Source organism: Tiliqua scincoides, chromosome 4 (genome assembly GCF_035046505.1).
Source record: "Tiliqua scincoides isolate rTilSci1 chromosome 4, rTilSci1.hap2, whole genome shotgun sequence".
NCBI lineage: Eukaryota > Metazoa > Chordata > Lepidosauria > Squamata > Scincidae > Tiliqua > Tiliqua scincoides.
In genome coordinates, this window is record NC_089824.1 from 80,897,586 (window position 1) to 80,917,798 (window position 20,213).

Genomic DNA, 20,213 nt, shown 5'->3' on the forward strand with positions numbered 1-20,213 from the left:
GAATGAAAGAAGACCTGCATACCAAGTACGTTTCAGTGATTATGAATGGGATAACAGCAACGTTTTTAATGGCCCAATCCTTTCCTCACTGCTCAATGGCGGCCAGGGGCCTCCAATGGCACTGACTGCCATAAAGCAGCCAACACCTGTTGCACAAAGCGCTCTGACAATGAGCAAATCAGCACACTGTCAGAAGCACCAGTGGGAAAGCCTGTGCCTCTCCCACCCCTGCCAGTGAGGGAAATGCCACTTGCCAGAGGAGGTAGGATGATGGGGGAGGTGGGAGGGGGAAGTGGGAGGGCAGAACAGAGGTGAGAAGGGGGTAAAACCAGGCAGGGAGGGGGGCATTATGGGGTGGGGAGGCTGTGGGAGAAAGAGGATGAGTCACGGGTGCCCCATGGTGGATCTTATCTATTCTAGCAGCGGCCGCTCCGCTCTGTTTCTTTCCTCTGACTTGCACTGGCAAACTTCCCAGAGCACATCTGAAGAGACCCAGTGAGGGTCGCGAGGCTTACACGGGAGTAAGTGGATTTTACAATCTCCTTTCCCCACTGAAACCTCCAGGTCTGTTTGCCCCCCCCCACTATGGATGCCGTGTTCGTCAGTTTAGCATCTCTGCATTGGTGGTGGTGGTAGAATTCATAAGGTTGGGCTCCAAGTGTTATGTCACAGTATTATTGGATTGAACAGACATGTCCCAAAGCTTAAAATGGTTTCCCAAGCTGGAAGAAGTAATGTCAGCTTCAGATCTGAGGAACGAAGAATGTCTTGCAATCTAGTTCCTATTCCACCTGTCAGGCTTGCATTGGCTTTGAACCCACTCTTTTTTAATGCATGTCTCTGGTCTCTGAAATACTGTAATGTTGAGACAACTGCTTGTTCTGTCCTCCAGCGATATGGCAGCTTCATGAATGCATCCACCATTCCTATCACCTTGAAAAAGGCATACTCCCAAGTCATCTCACACCACTGCAGTGAGTAACCTTCCCCTCTTTTCAGCCTTGGTAAGTCTTCCTCCTCCACAATGATGATGAATTGTGGGCCTCCAGGTAGGAAACCTAAAGTGGGCTCTTGCTGCTGGTTAGGGAAGAATACCTCCCACTCCCAAAGAAGAGTATGCCACTCACTTGTACTGATTGTAATGCATCCTCCTTGTTATTATTTCAAACAGGAGGGTTACAGATTGCAGTGGACCTGGGGCTCAGTCAGTGGGGAACCTGTCATTAAATGAAAGGGGCAAATACCCCAGGCATGGAGCCTCACGTGCCTCTAGGACTACGCGGAAGCCTCACTGAGGCTCCTGATACAGTTGGAAACTGTGCTTCCGGTTTGCCAGAAGCACAGTTTAAGACATTGGGGAAGCCTGAGGAGGCTTCCCCGATGCGTCCTGGAGACGCATGAGGCTCCATGTGCTCCAGGTAAGTGGGGGGAGTGGAAAACCCCTGCTAATTGGGTAAGAGGCACTTTTTCAAGTGGGTGCTCCTTTTTTTAGCAGGGGGAGAGTAACTGGCCCACCTCACCCCAGCACTGTCTGTTCTAGTGGCTGTCTGCTGGTATTCATTTGCATCTTTTTAGATTGTGAGCCCTTTTGGGACAGGGAGCCATTTAGTTATTTGATTTTTCTCTGTAAACCGCTTTGTGAACTTTTAGTAGAAAAGCGGTATATAAATACTGTTAATAATAATAATAGTACCATCGTGGACTTTTGCCCAGGATGTGGGGCTGGGGAGGTCCACCACTGGGTTCAGTAGGCCATTCAAACATCTCTGAGACTTAGACAGCTGCACAACTTTGCCCTGTGTTGGTTTCAGCCATGCCAGTCAAACAATTCCCAAACATTCAGATTAGGAGGCGAATTGAACCATGCTTTAGAACTCCCAAGACTTTGCACAAAGGCTGAGTGGTGGAGGGTAGTTGCATAAGTCTGTAGGATTTAGTTTGTGATGATTTCTTTACTCTTCCAGCTGCTCTCTCAAGCCTACCTCTTGCAAATTCTTCTCAAAGCAGTTTAAGCTGAACCAGAATGACAGTTCCTTTTACAATCCGAAAGTTCTTTTCCACATGTCTACAAGAATAATCAAGTCTAATTTCGTGAAAGTAAAGTGTCACTTGGCTATTTCTGGAAGGCAGAGCACAGCACATGAAGATGAAATCTCTGTGCCCTTTTCAGTGGGCACATACTGAAATACCCACACTTGTACACAGAATGCTAAGTTGAAACTAGCCCATTTACTGCTTATTTTTAGCATTTACATACTCACTGCATACGTTATTGCTTCAGAAAGTTAACTTTTAAGATGGAAGTGTGATAACAAGAAATGGTGGTAAGTAATGTGTTCATATACTGGATTTTCATGTGCTGGATGAGTGGCACATGCCCTCCTGCACACAACTGTCATGTGTGAGTATGCAGTCTATAGTGCTCAACCTACTTAAGAAGGGTGGGAGCAACTGCATGAGCTGGACAGCAGCATACTAGGATACTGACATGGAAACATATGCAGTGGAGGTGTATGACATTGCCACTACATAAAGACTTTGATGATAAATGAACTTTGGTTTAGATTAGAAGTTGCAATTCTCACACACCTTTCTCTCCGGAAATGCTAGATGAAAATATTGACTGATTCAATAATTCTGCCCCTACTCCACAGGGTAGAAGACCAAATGAGTTTTATGGTTCAACTCACTGTAAAACAGTCTATTGAATGAACGAAAGCTACATGCCACCATAGTAGTCCAACAATGCTGCTGAAAGCAAAGGAAAAATTGCTTTACTGGACATTGCCCTTTGGAAATGTGCATCTTCATCAAACTAAGATGCGACTCACACAATTTTTTGTACCTGAAATTGTATTTTGTCGTCAATGCAAGGAACACAGAACTGCTTCAGGAAACGTTCATCTTCGCTCCAGAACAGCCGGATGTCAGGGATCCCATATAGGATCATGGCCAGCCTTTCTAGCCCCAGGCCAAATGCCCAACCAATTTTGTTCTCAGCACCAGCTGCAACGACACAAAGAAAAACATCCAAGGGCTTAACAAAAGTATGCAAAAGATTAATACTAATAGGGCAACAAGCTAAAGGATGATCAAATAAAGGTCTGCTAGCCAGATGACTGATCTGTTACTTCTGCAACTAATGGCGTAATTCTGAGTGGATATCAGTAGGGAAATCCACTGAACTGCTTCCAAAGTATACAAAGAATGGTAGGCAGAACATCCATTTTTTACTCTGGTGCTTCTGAGATAATTCAAACATGCAAAAATACATGGTGCAGTATTTCCTGGACTATATCCTATCCGAAAGGAGGAGGAAATCACATATTCAGATGCTTTCTGTCAAAACATATGGAAATCTAGCATGCCTGGGAGAAGGCTCGGCTAATAGCCTTTCCTCAGAGAGTTCTGTTTAAACACCTGTTTAAGCAAATTTCCCTCTAGAACTTTCAAATTGGAGAAGCAAAGCTGAATCCTGGCTAGCCTAAAAGATTATGCAATCATGCAGCCAAGAGTACTATTATCACCTCAGAATGCATGTGTGCGGAGCGGGGGTGCTGCTTGTTAAAAAGCACCCCTATGTCTAAAATGCTCTGCTTGACAAAAGCTAACATGAGAGAGAGAGAGAGAGAGAGAGAGAGAGAGAGAGAGAGAGAGAGAGACAGACAGACAGACAGACAGACAGACAGAGAGAGACTGGACTTCTAGTCTTGCCTGCTCCCTGGCAGACTAGTTCAGAAGCATCATCTTTGAATTGGTTCCAAAGATAAAACAAAGACAGGTTTCTCTGGCACCAGATCCATCATGATCAAAATGTCACTGTAGTGATGCCACATCAAACACTTATTTTTCCCCTCAAATTAAAAATAACATAATTTGCATTGCTCATGTTCATTCCATCCCACACCCTGTCACAGGGTTGAATAGCTTTCACTGTCATCCCCAGCCTTGGCTCCCTGCGGACATGCAGCCCCAACCTAACTATATCCATGGTTCTCCTTTTAACTGAGTCACCTTTGCCCACACCACCTTTCTCCAAAAGCTAGCTCTATATCCAAAGCCTACCTGCATCCAAAGCTTTGGCTCCCTTTACATTCCATGATTTTTAAAATTGAGTTTATACAATACCTTTCAGTCTATATTAGGTTCACAAGACAGTTCATAAAATAGAATAAAACAACATTAAAAACTGTTCCCCCCCCCCAAAATGAAGCAGATACAAAATAATCACTAAAACAGAAACAAAGTCAGTAAAAGAAGCAGGCCAGCAGTAAAAAAAAAAAAGCCAGTCTAAAGGCCCAACTACACACACACACACACACACACACACACACACACACACACCCCAAAGGTGCTATTAATAGAGATAGTGGCATACCTGGGGGCTGTAGCACCCCAAGCAGGAACAGTGTGATGTGATGATATCATGCAATGTAACTTCCGGGGAAGTTCCAGGAGTATGTGTGTGGTGACAAAATCCCCCCCCCCCAACTGCTAGTGTGAATGCCCATGCATTATATATTTTTACTTGATAAACTAATGTATTAGGAGGGTGACCAGTCCAAACTCTGTAACCCGAAGGCACAATCCTCTGCCCATTCAACAGATCTTTCCCACTCATAGATCTGATCGTAATCATATCAGTGATGGAAAACAGATACTGACATCATCAAGACCCTTCAGCCAAAAGATAAGTAAAAAAATGAGTTACTTGTATGCATCCCTTTACAGTACTTAATTCTGGAAGATTCTCAACTTCAGTTTTTCTCCCTTGATCCTGCTAGGCTGTGAGAGAGGGCAGCTACAAAGGGGTGATCTGAGGTTGGATCAGAGCCAGAAGCAAATAAGAGCAGATGCACAATGTTCTTTGTGCTGGTCCCCATAGAAAGTTCTCTGACCCTTTGAGTTGGTTTAGAGGACTTCACAGATGACCAGCTCTGAAAAATCAAGCTCAGAGGAAGTAGTGCTTAAGTGCCTGGACTGGATAGGATGAGAGAGAGGACATAATATGCAGACACTAAAAGTACCTGTTTTCAATTTCATAATCCAAACCTTTTCATTACAAGCCCTTGTATGTTTCTATGGCTCCAACTGCAATGCCTTTTCACCAAGTTCACCACTACAGTTTACATCTACTATGAATTAGCTAACAAAAATTGCTTTGTAAAAGACTCTTGTCAAACAAGATTTCCTAAAACAGAATAGACTAAAAATTATATTCAAAATGAAGGACAGTGGGCTGGTTCAGACATAACAGGAAAGAATAAAAAGAAAAGAGGGAGCCAGCAAGCCTATAACATTGTCTGGCTCAAGTCAGTGTGTCTGAACATGGTAGCAGACTATTTTTAATCTACTATGCTTTAATTTGAATCTATTAGTGTTCCGTTATGCCTTATTTTAGAGATATAGGGTAGATTATATTTTGTAGTCTTATCTGCAGGAAGTTAAGGATCCTGGAATGCCAACCTTTCAGAACCTCTCTGATGAGGTCAAGCTAGGCTTTTAGAGAAAAGGTTCATGAACAACTGTCAGACTCTGTCATTGCCACACTAACACTGCATGATCAATAATATCAAAAACTGCAGAAAGATCTAACGAGATCATCACACAGCAATTACATTTACATTTCACATGAAGATAACCAACTGAAGCCACAAGCAGAGTCTCAGAGAAAGAGATTGAAAGCCAGACAGGAACACAGTCAGGATGCCGACAGCATTTCTAACTCAATCTGAAATTACAGAACAACTTCCCACTGAACAAACTTTTTCCAAAAGGAGGTATCACTGGGTAGTGCAGATTAAAGGTTACCTAGAATCCTGCTTGTATGCTGACAAAAAGATACACAGGTCCAGCTTTTATAATCACAGATTTGGGATCCATAGATTCAACTCACTGGGAGTTTCAAACCCACAATGGAAGGTTGGACCTGAGCTCTGGGACACGACCGGAGTTGTTCTCCAGTTGCATCTGGGAGGCTTTCTGATTCTTGCAGAGGCTGCACGCAACTTCAGTGGGCCTCAGAAAGGCCTCTGAAGGTGCCAGGAAAGCACTTCTGTTTTTGCAAAAACTGGAAGTGCCTTTCTGGCACTTTCTGAGGTCCACAGAGGCCGTGTGTGGCCTCTGCAGGCCTCACAACACCTCCAGACATGACCAGAGAACATTTCTGGTTATGTCTGGAGGTTCTGTTGGATTGGACTTGTGGATTTGCTTATCTGCGGGGGGACGGGGGTGTCCAGGAACTAATCCCCTGCAGATATTGAGGTCCAACTATAGGGATAAATGTGAACAACTGAGGACAAAGTCAACCCAAGGGGCACCACTACCTTAACCAACCCCTCCAGTGTGTGCATCTCTGGTAGTATGCACTCATCTTACAAAGAAGATGAGATACCTTGTCCTCTGTGTACAGAGTCTGAAGTTCCACAATTCCACCACCCACTTTTTGTAATATGATAGCTGGACAGAATGCTGAGAGTGGAACCTTACAAGAAGTGCCATTGAGTTGCAGGCTCTACATGAGGAGGCAAGTTCTCCTATCCCCATCTTCATCCGAAGGTCTCCTTAGAGTAAGGGAACATCTGTCCCCTTGCCATGGAGTGCACCCTAGCAACCGCAAAGGGTCAACTCAGACCTGTGCCAGTTTAGTAGTTGATGCAAATCCACTTTGCTCCATGCAGTGCTTTACAGCTGCTTTGCAGCAGCCTCTGCTGGCTGAACACACATTCTGTCAGTGCTAGACAGGGATAGGACTGGACCAACAGTTTCTCTTTACTAAATGTTGCCACCCAGGGTTGGCATGGATCTCAAAAGTCACTCACTACCAAAAAATGGGCTTTAACCCATATCTGCCCACACATCCCACAACAGCCCCAATATGTTGCATGTGTACACCCCCAGGCACAGATGAGATGTTGCATTTTTATTAGACCCTTGCAACACATTTCAGCAGGAAATGGCTACCTATTACCTATTTTGTCTATTTCTGGTTAGGCCCACGCCCACCATTTTTTTCAATAGTGTTAAATGCTCACTTCTGATTGTTTTTGAAAACACATATTTCATTTGCATTGCTTCATTGGTTTTCTAATCATAAGGCTGCATGAACAGTTTGTTCTTGCCAGCATGTGTTTTACTCACATGGCAAACAGATTGTTTAGTATTGGTACAAAAGGGTTAACATACTCATCAAAATGCCATCTACTCCAGTTTTTTCTTGAGGTACAGGATCACTCACAAGTATCAGCTTTACACAGACTCACTCACAACATTCAAGCCAGATCTGACCAGTAACACGGAACAAATGCAAAACACAGTGCAGCTAGCAGACACACTACCAAATAACTCCAGTAAGCAAATTTGCAAGTAATTATCTTTGTTGGTGTTGTTGTGCACAGAGTTTAACTTCAAAGTAAGTAGCACCACTGCCATTTAAAGAAATGGATGATAAATGAAATGTCAAAGTCCCATAATCCTATAATTACCATTTAATGACAGTTAATGCCAACTTATTTCCTACTACACATTATTTGAAACGTTAAAGGGGCCACTGTGCCTTTTAAGAATCACCCTTACCATCAAGTTGCATCTTGCCTATCATTATCTGAAATATAATTGAAAGGCTACAAAAACAAATAAAAAACAAAATTGGCAGACAGATCTTAATTGCATGCTCCTTTCCTAACTGGTTTGAATCTTGTCAGCAAATCTCAGAAGAAAACCACAATGGTATGCGCTGACATTTGATCTCCGCTCATCACTGCAAGCCCATTTTGAACATCAATCAGCATAGTTAATAAATGAAAAGTAAAATATCAACATTTAAAATTTCTGCAATGCTATTATGGAAAATCCTAGAGGCCTTTCTAAAAAACAAAAACAAAATAACAAGCACTCAATCAATGCATTTCAGCGAGTAGGATTAAAATCATGGAGGTACTTCCTCTACAACATCCCTATGCACTTCTCTGTAAATATCCCTTCTCCACTATTAGGCTCAGAACTGGTCCATTCAATAGGCAGCATGAAGTTGCAGGCTCAGGTGTTGACAGGGAAAGGAATGGATAGCCATTCCTCCAGGATTGTCCAGGAGTCTCCAGAATTAGCACCAATCTCCAGGAGACTACTTAAAGCAATTGTGGAGATTTTAACAGGGCCTCCCAGGCTAAATATTATATCATGTTTGTAAAAAGGTCTAGGAATAACTTCATTAAGAGTTGGCAACTCTAGTGGTGGACTGATGGTGGTGGTAGTGGGGTGCAAATACACAGGCAGCGCAATCCTAACTTGCAGTGGAATAGGGAGGCCATCAGGTCTGTCCCATATCCAGCACAAGTTTCGGGCTGCAGGCGGCTTGGCCTGGGGCAAGAGGAAACACAGGTGGCACAGATCCGAGTAGTCTGGAGCTGTTTTGCACTGCCCAGGAAAAGGGTCAGGATTCAGCACAAGTGTTGGGTTCTGGTCTCACCCCCACTCTCCCGCTGCCCACCCATGGGCCCGCCCTCAGTCCCCCATCCCCAAATGCCTCCTCCCTGCTGCCCCACGCCCCCTAGACCCAGCGCCGGCCAAGCTCAGCCAGCTCAGACTTACCTTCTGTTGGCAAAATGGAGGCTGGATGCAGTCTCCATGGGCCAGTGCACATCCCTGCACCAGCCCAGCTGACACCTGAGGAAGCACAAAGTGCTTTATGGCACGTTTGTTACCCTCCCAGGGTGGCGCAAGGGACTTGCACCAGCCTTAGGCACAGTTAGGATTGTGACCTTAATGCACTTCCTGAAAACGATTTAGCCAAATATCTCACCAGCTTAACAAAACTTGAGTTCAAAGGAAGACAGATGGGAGGAGGAGTGATAAACAGGTAATGGAGTGTTACAAATCACAAAGGTTAATACAGTCTGTAAAGGCACTAGTAAATACTGGCAGTACATTCTTCCCTATCAGTTATGTCCATGGGAGAAAAAGCAAAAAACAACCCAATCCTATCTAACTCCCTGCACAACAATGTAGCAGCACCAACATGGCACCTGCTGCATCCTGTGGGGGAGTTTTGGATTCTGAAGGGCTCCTTGGAGCAAGGTAACATTTGAGAAGGGAAGGCCCCAGCTGGTCCAGTGAGTCTACCCAGTGAGTCTGGCACAAGTCCCAGTGGATCTGTGAAGACGGATCAAGCATGGGAAGGCAGTTAGGATTCAGTGGATGCCACTGCTGCTGAACTTGCCTCATTCCAAGATGATCCATCCCATCGCTTCAGATAAAAAAAAGAGGTGTTGCCATTTTTGTTAAAGAAAGATTGAGATCAAAATTAATATATGCATTATAAAATGGATTATTGGACTTTGAGATGTAAGAAAAAACAGTAAAACAATGCATGATAAAAAGGGTGTAAAATATAGGCCATAATATCACAATAGATGAATGGGAACAGATCTGGAAGTATAATAAAAAACTTACTAGAGCAACAAATTTTATATTATTTTAGATATTACAGATAAAATGATGTATACCTAGTAATTATGATTTTAACTGTAGCGAGGATCTTATAAGCTAGATATTGGAAGGATTCTAAAATACTAATGAAAAATGAATTAATAGAGAAAATAATGAATGTAATGGAAATGGACAGACTTTTAGAAGTTTTAGATTAACAACGAAAACCAACACAAATTGAGCAAAGGAAAAAACCCTTTTATGTTTGGGTTAAAATGAAGTTTTAGAAATATATGATAGGGCATTACGATGATTGTATTACATATATATTATCTTTGATATGATATGATACATGCATGATGAATGAAAAATGATATTAAGAGGTAAATTTAGAAGAGGAATTGATTAAGATATGCAATGATTTATTAGTTTTAGTGATATATGATAATGATATATGATTTCCTGCACCCTTTGTGTTTTTTGTGTAGTGAAGTGTGTTATGTTTTTTGTATTATGTGTATTTGTTTATAGTTGTTTTTGAAAAAGAAAAAGGACAGGAAGGGGTCAGCTGAAAAAAGGCCACAACAAACACAGGCAGCCCAAATATATTGTCTGACCAAGGTTCATTTTGCAATGAAAAGAAAGGAATTGCTGAAAGATTCTGGAATAAAAATATACTGTCTTTAAATATACTCGTATATTTGGCCCATTGGCCATGTTCCACATGCAGATAAGAGTGCTGCCAACCATTTATCACTCTCTTCTGCTTCCCTGATATATCTTTACTCTTGACCTTTCAAAATGGTTCATTAGGCAACATTTGTTACCTGCACAGCAACTTAGATTCACTTCACACAGTTTATGCCATAAAAAGCAACACCCTCATTAGAATTTGGCTATTTCTGCCTGGCCCACAGGTGTGCACATTTGCATATATGCAACGTTGGGCAGAAATGGCTTAATACAAAACATGTATCAGAATCTCAGATTAATCAATTGACCCTCCTTGTCTACAAATGTGAAGCCATTCTTAGTGTCAGATTAACCATGAATGACCATAAGCATTCTTCACATATGGCATTCCAGATTTTTATGAGAAAAGGCTGCATGACAAGCTACCAGGGGAACCTTTAGAAAATTATGCTACATGATGAAGCAGGAAAGCATAAATGTATGCCAGAGAAGAGGACTTTTATAACAGTTTAGCAAAACAATCTGGTTTGCCAAATGGAGAAGGGGTACAAAAAAAACATATTGTACATCATGATGATATCATAACATGGTTATGAGGGAGAACGGAAGTACTCAACATGGGGATGAAGTTATTGAGTGTCCACTGTGCTATACATAATGTGCATTTCCATTCGCATAGGAATGAAACCAGCATACGAATATGCTTCATTCATATGAAAACTCCATTAATCAAAAGCATAAAGAATTAATAATATAAGTGAATTGATCAAAGAAATAGGTAAATCAGGGGAAAATACAAACATCTAGAGTGGTCAGGGCACGCATAATAATCCTTCGATTAGTGGTTCTCTCTTAGGACCCACCAGAAACGATATCATAGCTGGAAGTGACATCATCAAGCAGGAAACTGTTTAGCACCCCATATGCCAAAATCTAATTAATTAAATTAATTAAGTACATTAATTAAAAGTTTACAATGAGTATAAGTTTTAAAATGTATTTAAAATAAAGGAGAACCCTCCCAAGCAGTTGCTGAACTGTTTGAAAAAAATTTCCTAAACATCCTAAAGGCTGCAATTCTATCCACACTTACTCAGGAGTAAGCCTCATTGACTATTATTGTTAAAAACCTATGCTGTACATAGTAGCCTGTTAAAAGTACAGAACTGTAACATTTTCCCAAATGCAGTCACATTCCATGGTAGCATCAAGTCTAATAGATTAAAAATAAAATACACATTGAAATGAATGGGGACCCACTGAAATTGGCTCATTACCCACTTAGTGGGTCCTGACCTGCAGTTTGAGAAATGTTGCCTTAGACCATTTTCACATGAGACACCAACAAATACATCTCAGGCTCTCTTGTGCTATTTTTTAGATGAAGGACTCAGCCTGATGGTATGTGATTCAACAAACGTGCTGAAACTAAACAGGTCCAGATCTGGTCAGTGTCTAAATGAAATTTCATGTATACCATCTTGGGCATCTTCCTTCTATGTGTAACAATAAATTACTAAAAACAAATGTGTGACAAAATGTAAGATAAAAAGAAATTCAGCCTTTCAACCAGTGCAGACTTTACATTCATGTTATAGACTGATTTAAACACAAACCTGTTTACGCCTCACATTTGAAGACACCCTTAGGCCATTCCTAATGTATTTAGCCAATGGATTGTTCTACTTCTCTATGATGTGCTAAGCTTTCCTGATCCAGCCTCATCTATTTTCATGTTCATTTACTACTGGCTGAGAAACACTGGAGGTGAAGGTTACATGAGGGAGCAAAATGAAATTTGCACATTATGTCTCTGGAGAATAAGGCAGCTCACATTTCAGTTAGCCCTAGAGGTGTGCCCAAACCATCATTTTCTCATTCACCTTGGATCAGAAATTGTTCTTCAGACAGCCAGACAAATCAAAGAAAATGCAATTAAAAAAAGTCTGCCACAGCTGCACAATGTCATCACAGAGTGAGCTCCCCCCCATTTGCTCTTTAATACATGTTGCCAGAATAATTGCAGCGTACCCTGGAACTGCAATATATAAAAGCCAGATCAGGCATCATATCTCTTGTCAAAACTTTCTGCCTTGTTCCTCATCCAAATAAACTTGATGCACATTGTGAGCATAAGATCTGTTTTGTTTGATCAGAACAAAAATCCAACCAGACCAGCATTCTATGTTCAACAGTGGTGAGTCAGATGCCTCTTGGAAGCTTACAATGACTTGCATGAAGACAGCCATCCGAGTGGCATCCATTTGCCAGTGGCACATAGTAATTAGAAATATATTAGCTCTGGATATGGAAATTACATTTTGGAGAATCATGCCTTTTAGCCACTGATGTTCCCATCCCCCAGGAAACTCACCTAAACTATTTTAGAAGTCTTTTAAACTGATGGTCACCACCATAGCTTGTAATCATCTTTATTAGTTGATGACAACTTACATCAGTGGTTCTCAAACTCTCAGGGAGAGTGTGAGAACCTGTCTTGCGGGGGGGGGGGGGGAGGCAGCAAAAAGTGAAAGCGCAGCGATTGCGCTCCGCCTCCGCAAAACTGGAAGTGGAGCGCAATCATTCTGCTTGCACTTTTGAAGACATGGGGAGCCCTGCAAATGCTTGTGCAGGGCTCCCCAAGGGGCTGCTGCAAGGACTGATGTGCACCCCAGTCCCTGCAGTCCCCTTAGCGATGCAATCCTGGGAATCGTGTCCCTGCCTCACCCCTGCCCCTGCCCCTTAAGGGGGCAGAGGCCAGGGCCCTTAGACTGGAGCGTCATGATGCCCCAGTTTGAAAAGCCCTGACCTACATGACTAGTAGCTGGGAAGTATGCTTCCACTATAAACTGAAGCTACCGGCAACCAACAGGATCATCTGATATGGTTCAAACATTGCTTGTACATGTGAGCCCATATTAGGATTGTGTAAGAAAAATAATCATTTAGCAATAATTTGGTGGTTGGGGCAAGCCAATGGTGGAACAGGGGGAGAAGGGGGAGGAATGAGGGGAGGGAGGGGTTGTGTTGGAAAAGAGTGGTTAACAGCAACAGTGACTTCGTTGATATTCCATCCCCCTTCCTGGCCTTGATCCACCTCATCGGGTCCACACAGTGACATTGGTTGATGGTCCATTGAGGACATCAGAGGGACCCCTCTTATATGCTCTGCCTCTGGCAAAGCTGCCAATGTGGCTGCAATGCAAGACGAGACGCTTTCTGTGATGGTGAATGTTGGTAATCAGATTGCTTGTGTTCCAATGTCAGCTGAAGACCATTTATTTCAGCCATTTTCAACCATTGTGCCATGCCATGCTGGTGTGGCACAAATGGTCTGAAGGTGTGCCACAGGAGTTTGAGGGAGTGTCATTTATTAATAGGGCTATTGGGAGATTTGAGTCCCCCCCAACGGCATGGTGTGCCTTGTCAACTGTCAAAAGACTGATGGTATGCCTTGACAATTTTAGTACCTTGTCAGTGTATCGTGAGATGACAAAGGTTGAAAATCACTGATTTATTTTCTTTTCCATATGGGGACCTAATTTAGTTGGTTTGGTTATGCTTGATCTCTCCTACTAGGTTGTATTTTATTGCAGTATTGTTTTGAACTATTTCTGCAATTGTTCTATTGTTCTATTGTTTTTAGGACATTGCAATATGCCTTTCATGCCTACTATGGGAGTGGAAAGACAGGGCCTTAATATTTCTTTAAAATTAAATAAATGTTCAAAATGGCCTTGGTCTCCTGCCAAAGCCCCGAACTAAGTGCTGTGGCAGATTTCTTCAAGCAGTCCATCTGCAAATACAAGGACACATTGACACATTTAATAGAACAGCTTCTGTAAGCAAGAGGGTGCTAGTTGTTTTCCTTGATTTGCAATGTCCCACATGCTTTGTAATGACTCAGAGCCCATTCATACTCTCACTTGGACTGGACAGAATGTGACAATGACAGGTGCATTACTGTCCTCTCTTCTTTTCCTGTGTCCTCTCTTCTTTTCCATGCATCTCAGAAAACTATGCACATACGTTCTTAGACACCAACAGATCTGAGTCACACAGTTCTTAAAAGGAGGGGGGCAAAGTTCACACAAATCAAGCTGATGAATATAAAACTATGCACATAACGTCTATATTGCAAGTTCCCTCATATGCAATGTGGGAGATGAAGAGATTCCCAATTAGGTCTTCAGACATTATCTTTGGCAAGATAAGGGATGACACTATGTTGAGAATGTCATAATTATTATGGTATAAATGACTTACATGGACCTAACAAGGGGGAAGCACTCTACCTGAGAATAAAGAAGGTTGACTGGAATTATAGAAGTCTTCAATACAAAAGATGGATGCCTGGCCTTGGGGAAGTTTAGAGCTATTCCCTGGAGTTAGTTAGATGGAATCACAGCCTGAGCTCAGTTTGCAACCTTTCTCAGATGTCAACGGTCATTATTCATCTGTGTATGAATGTGCTTCAGTAATCTGCCCCTCCACACCCACTCACCTACATAAATCCTAAATAAATCATAAAGAGAAAATAGTAAATATAGTATCAAAGTTGCCAAGTGCCAGGCTGGCTGGTTCCAGCAAATCACACACCAAGGACTTCTGAGACTGGAACACAATAGTCTGTCTTGTTTACTTTTCTGTCACTGGACATGCTGTAATAATAACAGCACATACTACTGCATGCTGTAACTCCAACGCATATTGGCATTCCAATCTATTTCAGCTCATTGGCAGGGACATACCGTGTTCAGGCCCCCAACTGATGCCTCCGCTGGAATGTTCCACTTCGTGTATTCAACATGTGAAATGAACCACCTCTTACAATTGTTTTAGTAGGTGAGGAAGAAAGTTCATCTCCCCCCACACAATCTCTCTTGCAACCAATACTGTTAGAATGAATGCATGTCTGACCTACTGGTGGCTGAAAGCTGAGTTTGCATGTTGTACTTTGAGCTCAGGGTCCCAAGCATCACTGATCCATAGAGCAGGGGTACCCAAACCCCGGCCCGGGGGCCCCAATCCGGCCCGCAGGGTGCCCCCTGTCTCCAATGAGCCTCTGGCCCTCCAGAGACTTGTTGGAGCCTGTGCCAGCCCCACACAACTGCTCTCAGTGTGAGGATGACTGTTCAACCTCTCACCTGAGCTGTGGGACGAGGGCTCCCTCCACTACTTGCTGTTTCATGTCTGTGATGCAGCAGTGGCAGTGAAGGCAAGGCTGGCCTTGCTTTGTGCGAGGCCTTTTATAGTCCTTGAGCTACTTCAAAACCTTCATTCATATAAGTTCCATCTCTAATAAATTCATTTATGTAAATTTATTCAAATTTGAAATGTAAATTATTTTTTTCCCAGCCCCCGACACAGTGTCAGAGAGATGATGTGGCCCTCCTGCCAAAATGTTTGGACACCCCTGCCATAGAGGATCTGATCTTTAAAGAACAGTTTACAGTACTGTATATGGGGAGAGAGAGAGAGAGAGAGAGAGAGATTACAGAGAAGTTCAGCAGCTTAAAAGGAAAACAGATACCTTCTTGCATGCATAGCAATGCCTCAAGGTGATTGAAACAGTTTCCTCTCACATTTGAGCTGGGAGTGAAATCACTGCAGTATTTTCAAGAGCCAAAAGTTGACAGTTTTTGGACAGCAACCAGGGCTCTGACACTGTCACTTCTTATAAGCTAAACGGGGTCAAGCCTGTGCGGCACAGTTTCAGCCTGGGTTATTAGTCAATACAAATGCTCGTACACAAGTTGTACCTTGGCCTTGGCTTATTAGTCAGCCATTATTTGCAGCATTCACTGGCCTTTCTCTCCACCTAATTCCTCTGCATGTGCTAAAGGACAGACGGGAAGGACCAGGACTTCATTTCAAGCAATGCTTCTGCATTGCTTCTGCAAAGGCAACAGACTCTTTCTCTGCATTCTGTGCAATTCAGAGAATTCAGGGAAGAGGTGCTTGACACTGGCAAGGGGCTCTGTGAAGCCCGGACCCCACCATGGGACTTGCTCAAGATAAGCCAGGTGTTTCAAGACGTTATAATTATATACAGTGCAGGAGTGTCTAAAGCCCTGCTATGCTATGCAATGAACAAACACCCAGCTAGTGCTCCAAGGAGTTTACAGACTGACCAAACAAGATGTCTATGGAAAAAATGGAGCAAAATGTCTATGGGCGCAATCTTAACCAATGTTCCAGTACCCAGGTAAGGGCAATGCAACTTCGAGGTAAGGGAATAAATATTGCCTTACCTTGAGGAGGCTTCTGTGACTGCTACCCAACTGCACAATGCAGCACATGACCCCCTGGCACAACTATGCCAGTGCCAGAAAGTCGGTTAGGATTGCACCCTATGTTACAGTTGAGCAATTACAGCACAGACAGACAGACAGTATCAAAAGAGACTGTGGGTCTGTGACCCACACAGTCATTTCTGCTCCTGCATCAGAATTTCCCAGACCTTTTCCCATCTATTGTTCCTTGCAATGAATCAGAGCTTGACATGGAAAGTTTCTAGAATTTCAGGAATGACATGTTGGGAGGCAGGAGGTGCTACAATTAAAGGGACATCTTAACGTACCCAAACCTTCACACAAGAAGTTCACCACTGAAACTTTGCACATCTCAACCATAGATCGGAATGTCATAAAATCTAGTCCAACTCCAAAGCCACAAACCTGATTTTGGGACTAAAGCAGGAAGTAAAAGAAAGCAAAGCAATCACAAAGCAAGGAACTGTCAGTGGGGTTCTGAAACCCTACAGTGTGGTCATCAGATTGTCAGAAGCAAATGCTGAATGAACAAAAGGCTGAGGTAGGACCTGTGCAAAAGTATGAGTATACTTTTCAAATTAAAAAAAAAATCTACAAAGATGTGCTCAAATTTTGTTTTGATGGGGTTACTTTCCCATGGAACTTACTTTTGTTTTTTAGATCAATGAAGATGAGGTAAGCTGTTATTATTAAATATCTTTATCAAATTAGTTATTAGTTTTTGGCCCCTGGTCCATCCATCATCACTGATTTATCATCACCTAAGGCTGTGATAGCAAACATGCTTACCTGGAAGCAAGTCCCAATGAGTAGAGCTTACTGCTGAGCAAACATGCACCATTTTAAACAGGCTTTGTTCTTTGCAACTTTACTAACAATAACAATATACTTAGCATTTTATAATGCTCCATTAATAAATATTATGAAAAACCTTACAAGACAAGTCTTATTATCCCCAGATTGCAGATTGTCTGAGGCTAAGAGAGAATGGTTTCTTTGAAGCCATCTAGTGAGAATTGACTGAGCTGGTGAAAGGTTTGAATTGGAAATTTTCCAGCATACAATTCACATTTCTTAGCCATTATGCTAGACCAGCTCTCACACTAGAATAATTAGAAAAGGCATATGGTAACAGGTAACTAAATAATGTTGTTCATGATAAGACATTAAACTCTCAATGTAATGAATGCTGGAAAAGAAAAACAGCTATAAAGTTAGGAATGCAACAAAACTAATTCACACTTCCAGTTAGGCAGCATCCACAGAAAGAAAGTCTATCAAATTCTAAGTATCTACCAGTTTCTGTAAGGATTATAACACTTGAGAGTGTTTATTTTACCAAGAATGTCATAACCTAAGCAAGGGTCACTTTGGCTGGATTCAGACTACAGTCTGCAACTCAACATGGAGCAGGGGCAACTGTATGTAAAAGTGGTTCACGTGCTTAATTTATATCCCACTTCCCATTTCATGTCCTTGTTTAATCTTACTCCAGGTCAGGTAGACTTCACCACATCCACCCACACGTCTGTCTTGCTTTTGGGAGCAATAATGCTCTCCTCAAAGCTGGAGTTGAACTGAACATCTTGCATCCATGCAGTTATTCTGCGGTGAGTTTATTATAACTGGCCAGTATGTTGCAAATGGTCAATTGAATTTACCTTTTGGCAGTGTGTAAGGCAATTTATAAATACAGCCATCTTAATAATTTTTGACGCGTGAAAATTTTTTGCGTGCAAAGCAGCGAAATACGTTTTTGAAACTACAAAATGGTGTTTGAAACAATTTCAGGAAAACTCACGTGATATTATTTCTAAACCTACAACAGTTATCCAGAATGACATAAGCTCAAAATTGAAAAGCTATTTAAAAAGACTAAAATACCTTCCAATGGTGCTAGTGACACTCACTTTCAACGTTAACGTCCTATTTACAATGATGACAGAGTAATAAACTTTTAATTGATGAAATGAAGTATTCCAACGAGGGACTGCATTCTGAATGAGAGCATGTTGTCCCTTGTCCTCAGCATTCTTAGGGTCATACTTGAAGTTCAGGTTCCATGACAGAATGGAAAAGTTTCTATTCGGTTACATTTCATATCAAGATATTGAGAATCCACATCTCAGTGTGAAACATTTGTTTACTGTATTTGTATCTATCTCTTTCTCTGAACCAAGTAGCCCACCTCCTGCTGAACTTCTGAAATTCACCCTCCCTCTCCATTTTTAGCAATCCATTTGTAGGCTGTGAAAAAGGGGAGGGGATTTCCAGGAGCATGAGATGGGACAGAAAGGGGGCAATGTTTTTTGTGGTGGGAGGAAAGGTCAGTTGGTTTCCCTACACTCTGTTAGCATACTTCAAGATAAGGCACTGTTCACATGGCGAACCATGCCCCTTTCCCAGAAATGCACTTTGCCCCTTCCATGTCCTTCCTTATAATTTTTTTCTGTTCCCACCACTGACCCTAGAACACATGTAACACTCTTATGAGACTGCACACAACAGGAAAAGATCAACAGTGGGGTACAGGTTGTCTTTCAGAAGAAGTATATCCACCATTACTGAACTTCTTATTGAAGAACCCTCAATAAACTTTGTAGGTAACCCAGGATTCCCAAGAACAAGTTTGAAAATACAGGGATACTGCCAGTTGTGCTAAACACATGAGCAGGATACAGATGAGGGATGACTTTTGCAAATGGAAAGTATATGCTCAGTCATGCCCCCTGCTGGTTGAGCTTTCTTCCCCCACCGCCACAAGCATTATCTCCTGAACGCTTACCAGCTTACCTGCATGGTTTCCTGCCAGCCAGGTAAGCTAGCAAACTACTCACCAGTTTACCTGGGTGAGTGCTTGTTTCCAGGGATTCCAGGAGCCCAGTGGGTTGGAGAGGAACAAGTACAATTGGATGGGGTTGGGGGAAAGCAGAAACCGCATGCATGAGATTTGTGGGGACTCTTCCTCCCTTCACCACCCCGGGTCAATCATCCTTGGCAGCAATGGAGCAACAGTCTGCCAAGTGCATTGATCTGTCACAGCCTATCAGAACAAAGGCTTCAGAGGTCAGTTATGTGGGCCCTCTGCAGCACATGGGTCCTTGGTCACTACCCAACCTGGTCAATTTCTGATGACACACAAGTAAAAATCACTTCTGATTTTTAAAAAACCACACACTTTTAGCAGGGTCCTCTTATTCTTATCTTCAGCCTGGGAGCAGTGGAAAATAGAGGCATCGGGACCATATGGGAGCACAGCATGCTTTAAATAAGTGAATGCCACATGGGTACACCAACACACAAGGAAAAGCATATGCAATCAACTATATTTATGTCAGAAAGGTGCAAGCAAATTACAGTCAAGGTATTCTAAGAATAAGTGCCCTGTGGCGAGGAAGAGAAGAGGGAAAAGAAGTGAAGATGTGAGACACCTGCTCCTGCTGGGCTTGTTTTGTACTAACTGTATGGTTTCTAACATATCCAAGGCATTTTATGAATGCTGTGAGCTGCTTTAAAGACTCTCAGTCAAAAAGTGGAATATAAATCTACTACAAACATAAATACGGTGAAAATTGAAGCAGTAGGTTCCTTAAGCAAGTAAGAGCTAATTCCAGGTATTAAGGCCCACATACAAGTATCAAGCAGCCCCTTCAGCTTCAGGCAGCCTCAGTCCCACAAATCATATTAGACACGTGTACGGCCCCTTCAGCTGTAACCCATTCTACATGTTCTCACAAACAGTCTACTTGTGAGTACTACTTGACTACAGCAGCAGCATCCCTAGTGCTTGTATTGAGGCTGCTGTAAATCTGAAACAGC

General features: G+C 42.4%; 1 protein-coding gene across 3 annotated transcripts in view; it reads right to left on the bottom strand.

Moving 5' to 3' along the window:
- FARS2 (phenylalanyl-tRNA synthetase 2, mitochondrial) overlaps positions 1–20,213 on the bottom strand; it is a 277,553-nt gene that overhangs the window by 101,994 nt on the left and 155,346 nt on the right. For all 3 annotated transcript variants that reach the window (XM_066624381.1, XM_066624382.1, XM_066624384.1), the window contains one exon: positions 2,846–3,006. In XM_066624381.1, coding sequence (XP_066480478.1) covers positions 2,846–3,006 — 161 coding nt within the window. The remainder of the gene's footprint in view (positions 1–2,845; positions 3,007–20,213) is intronic.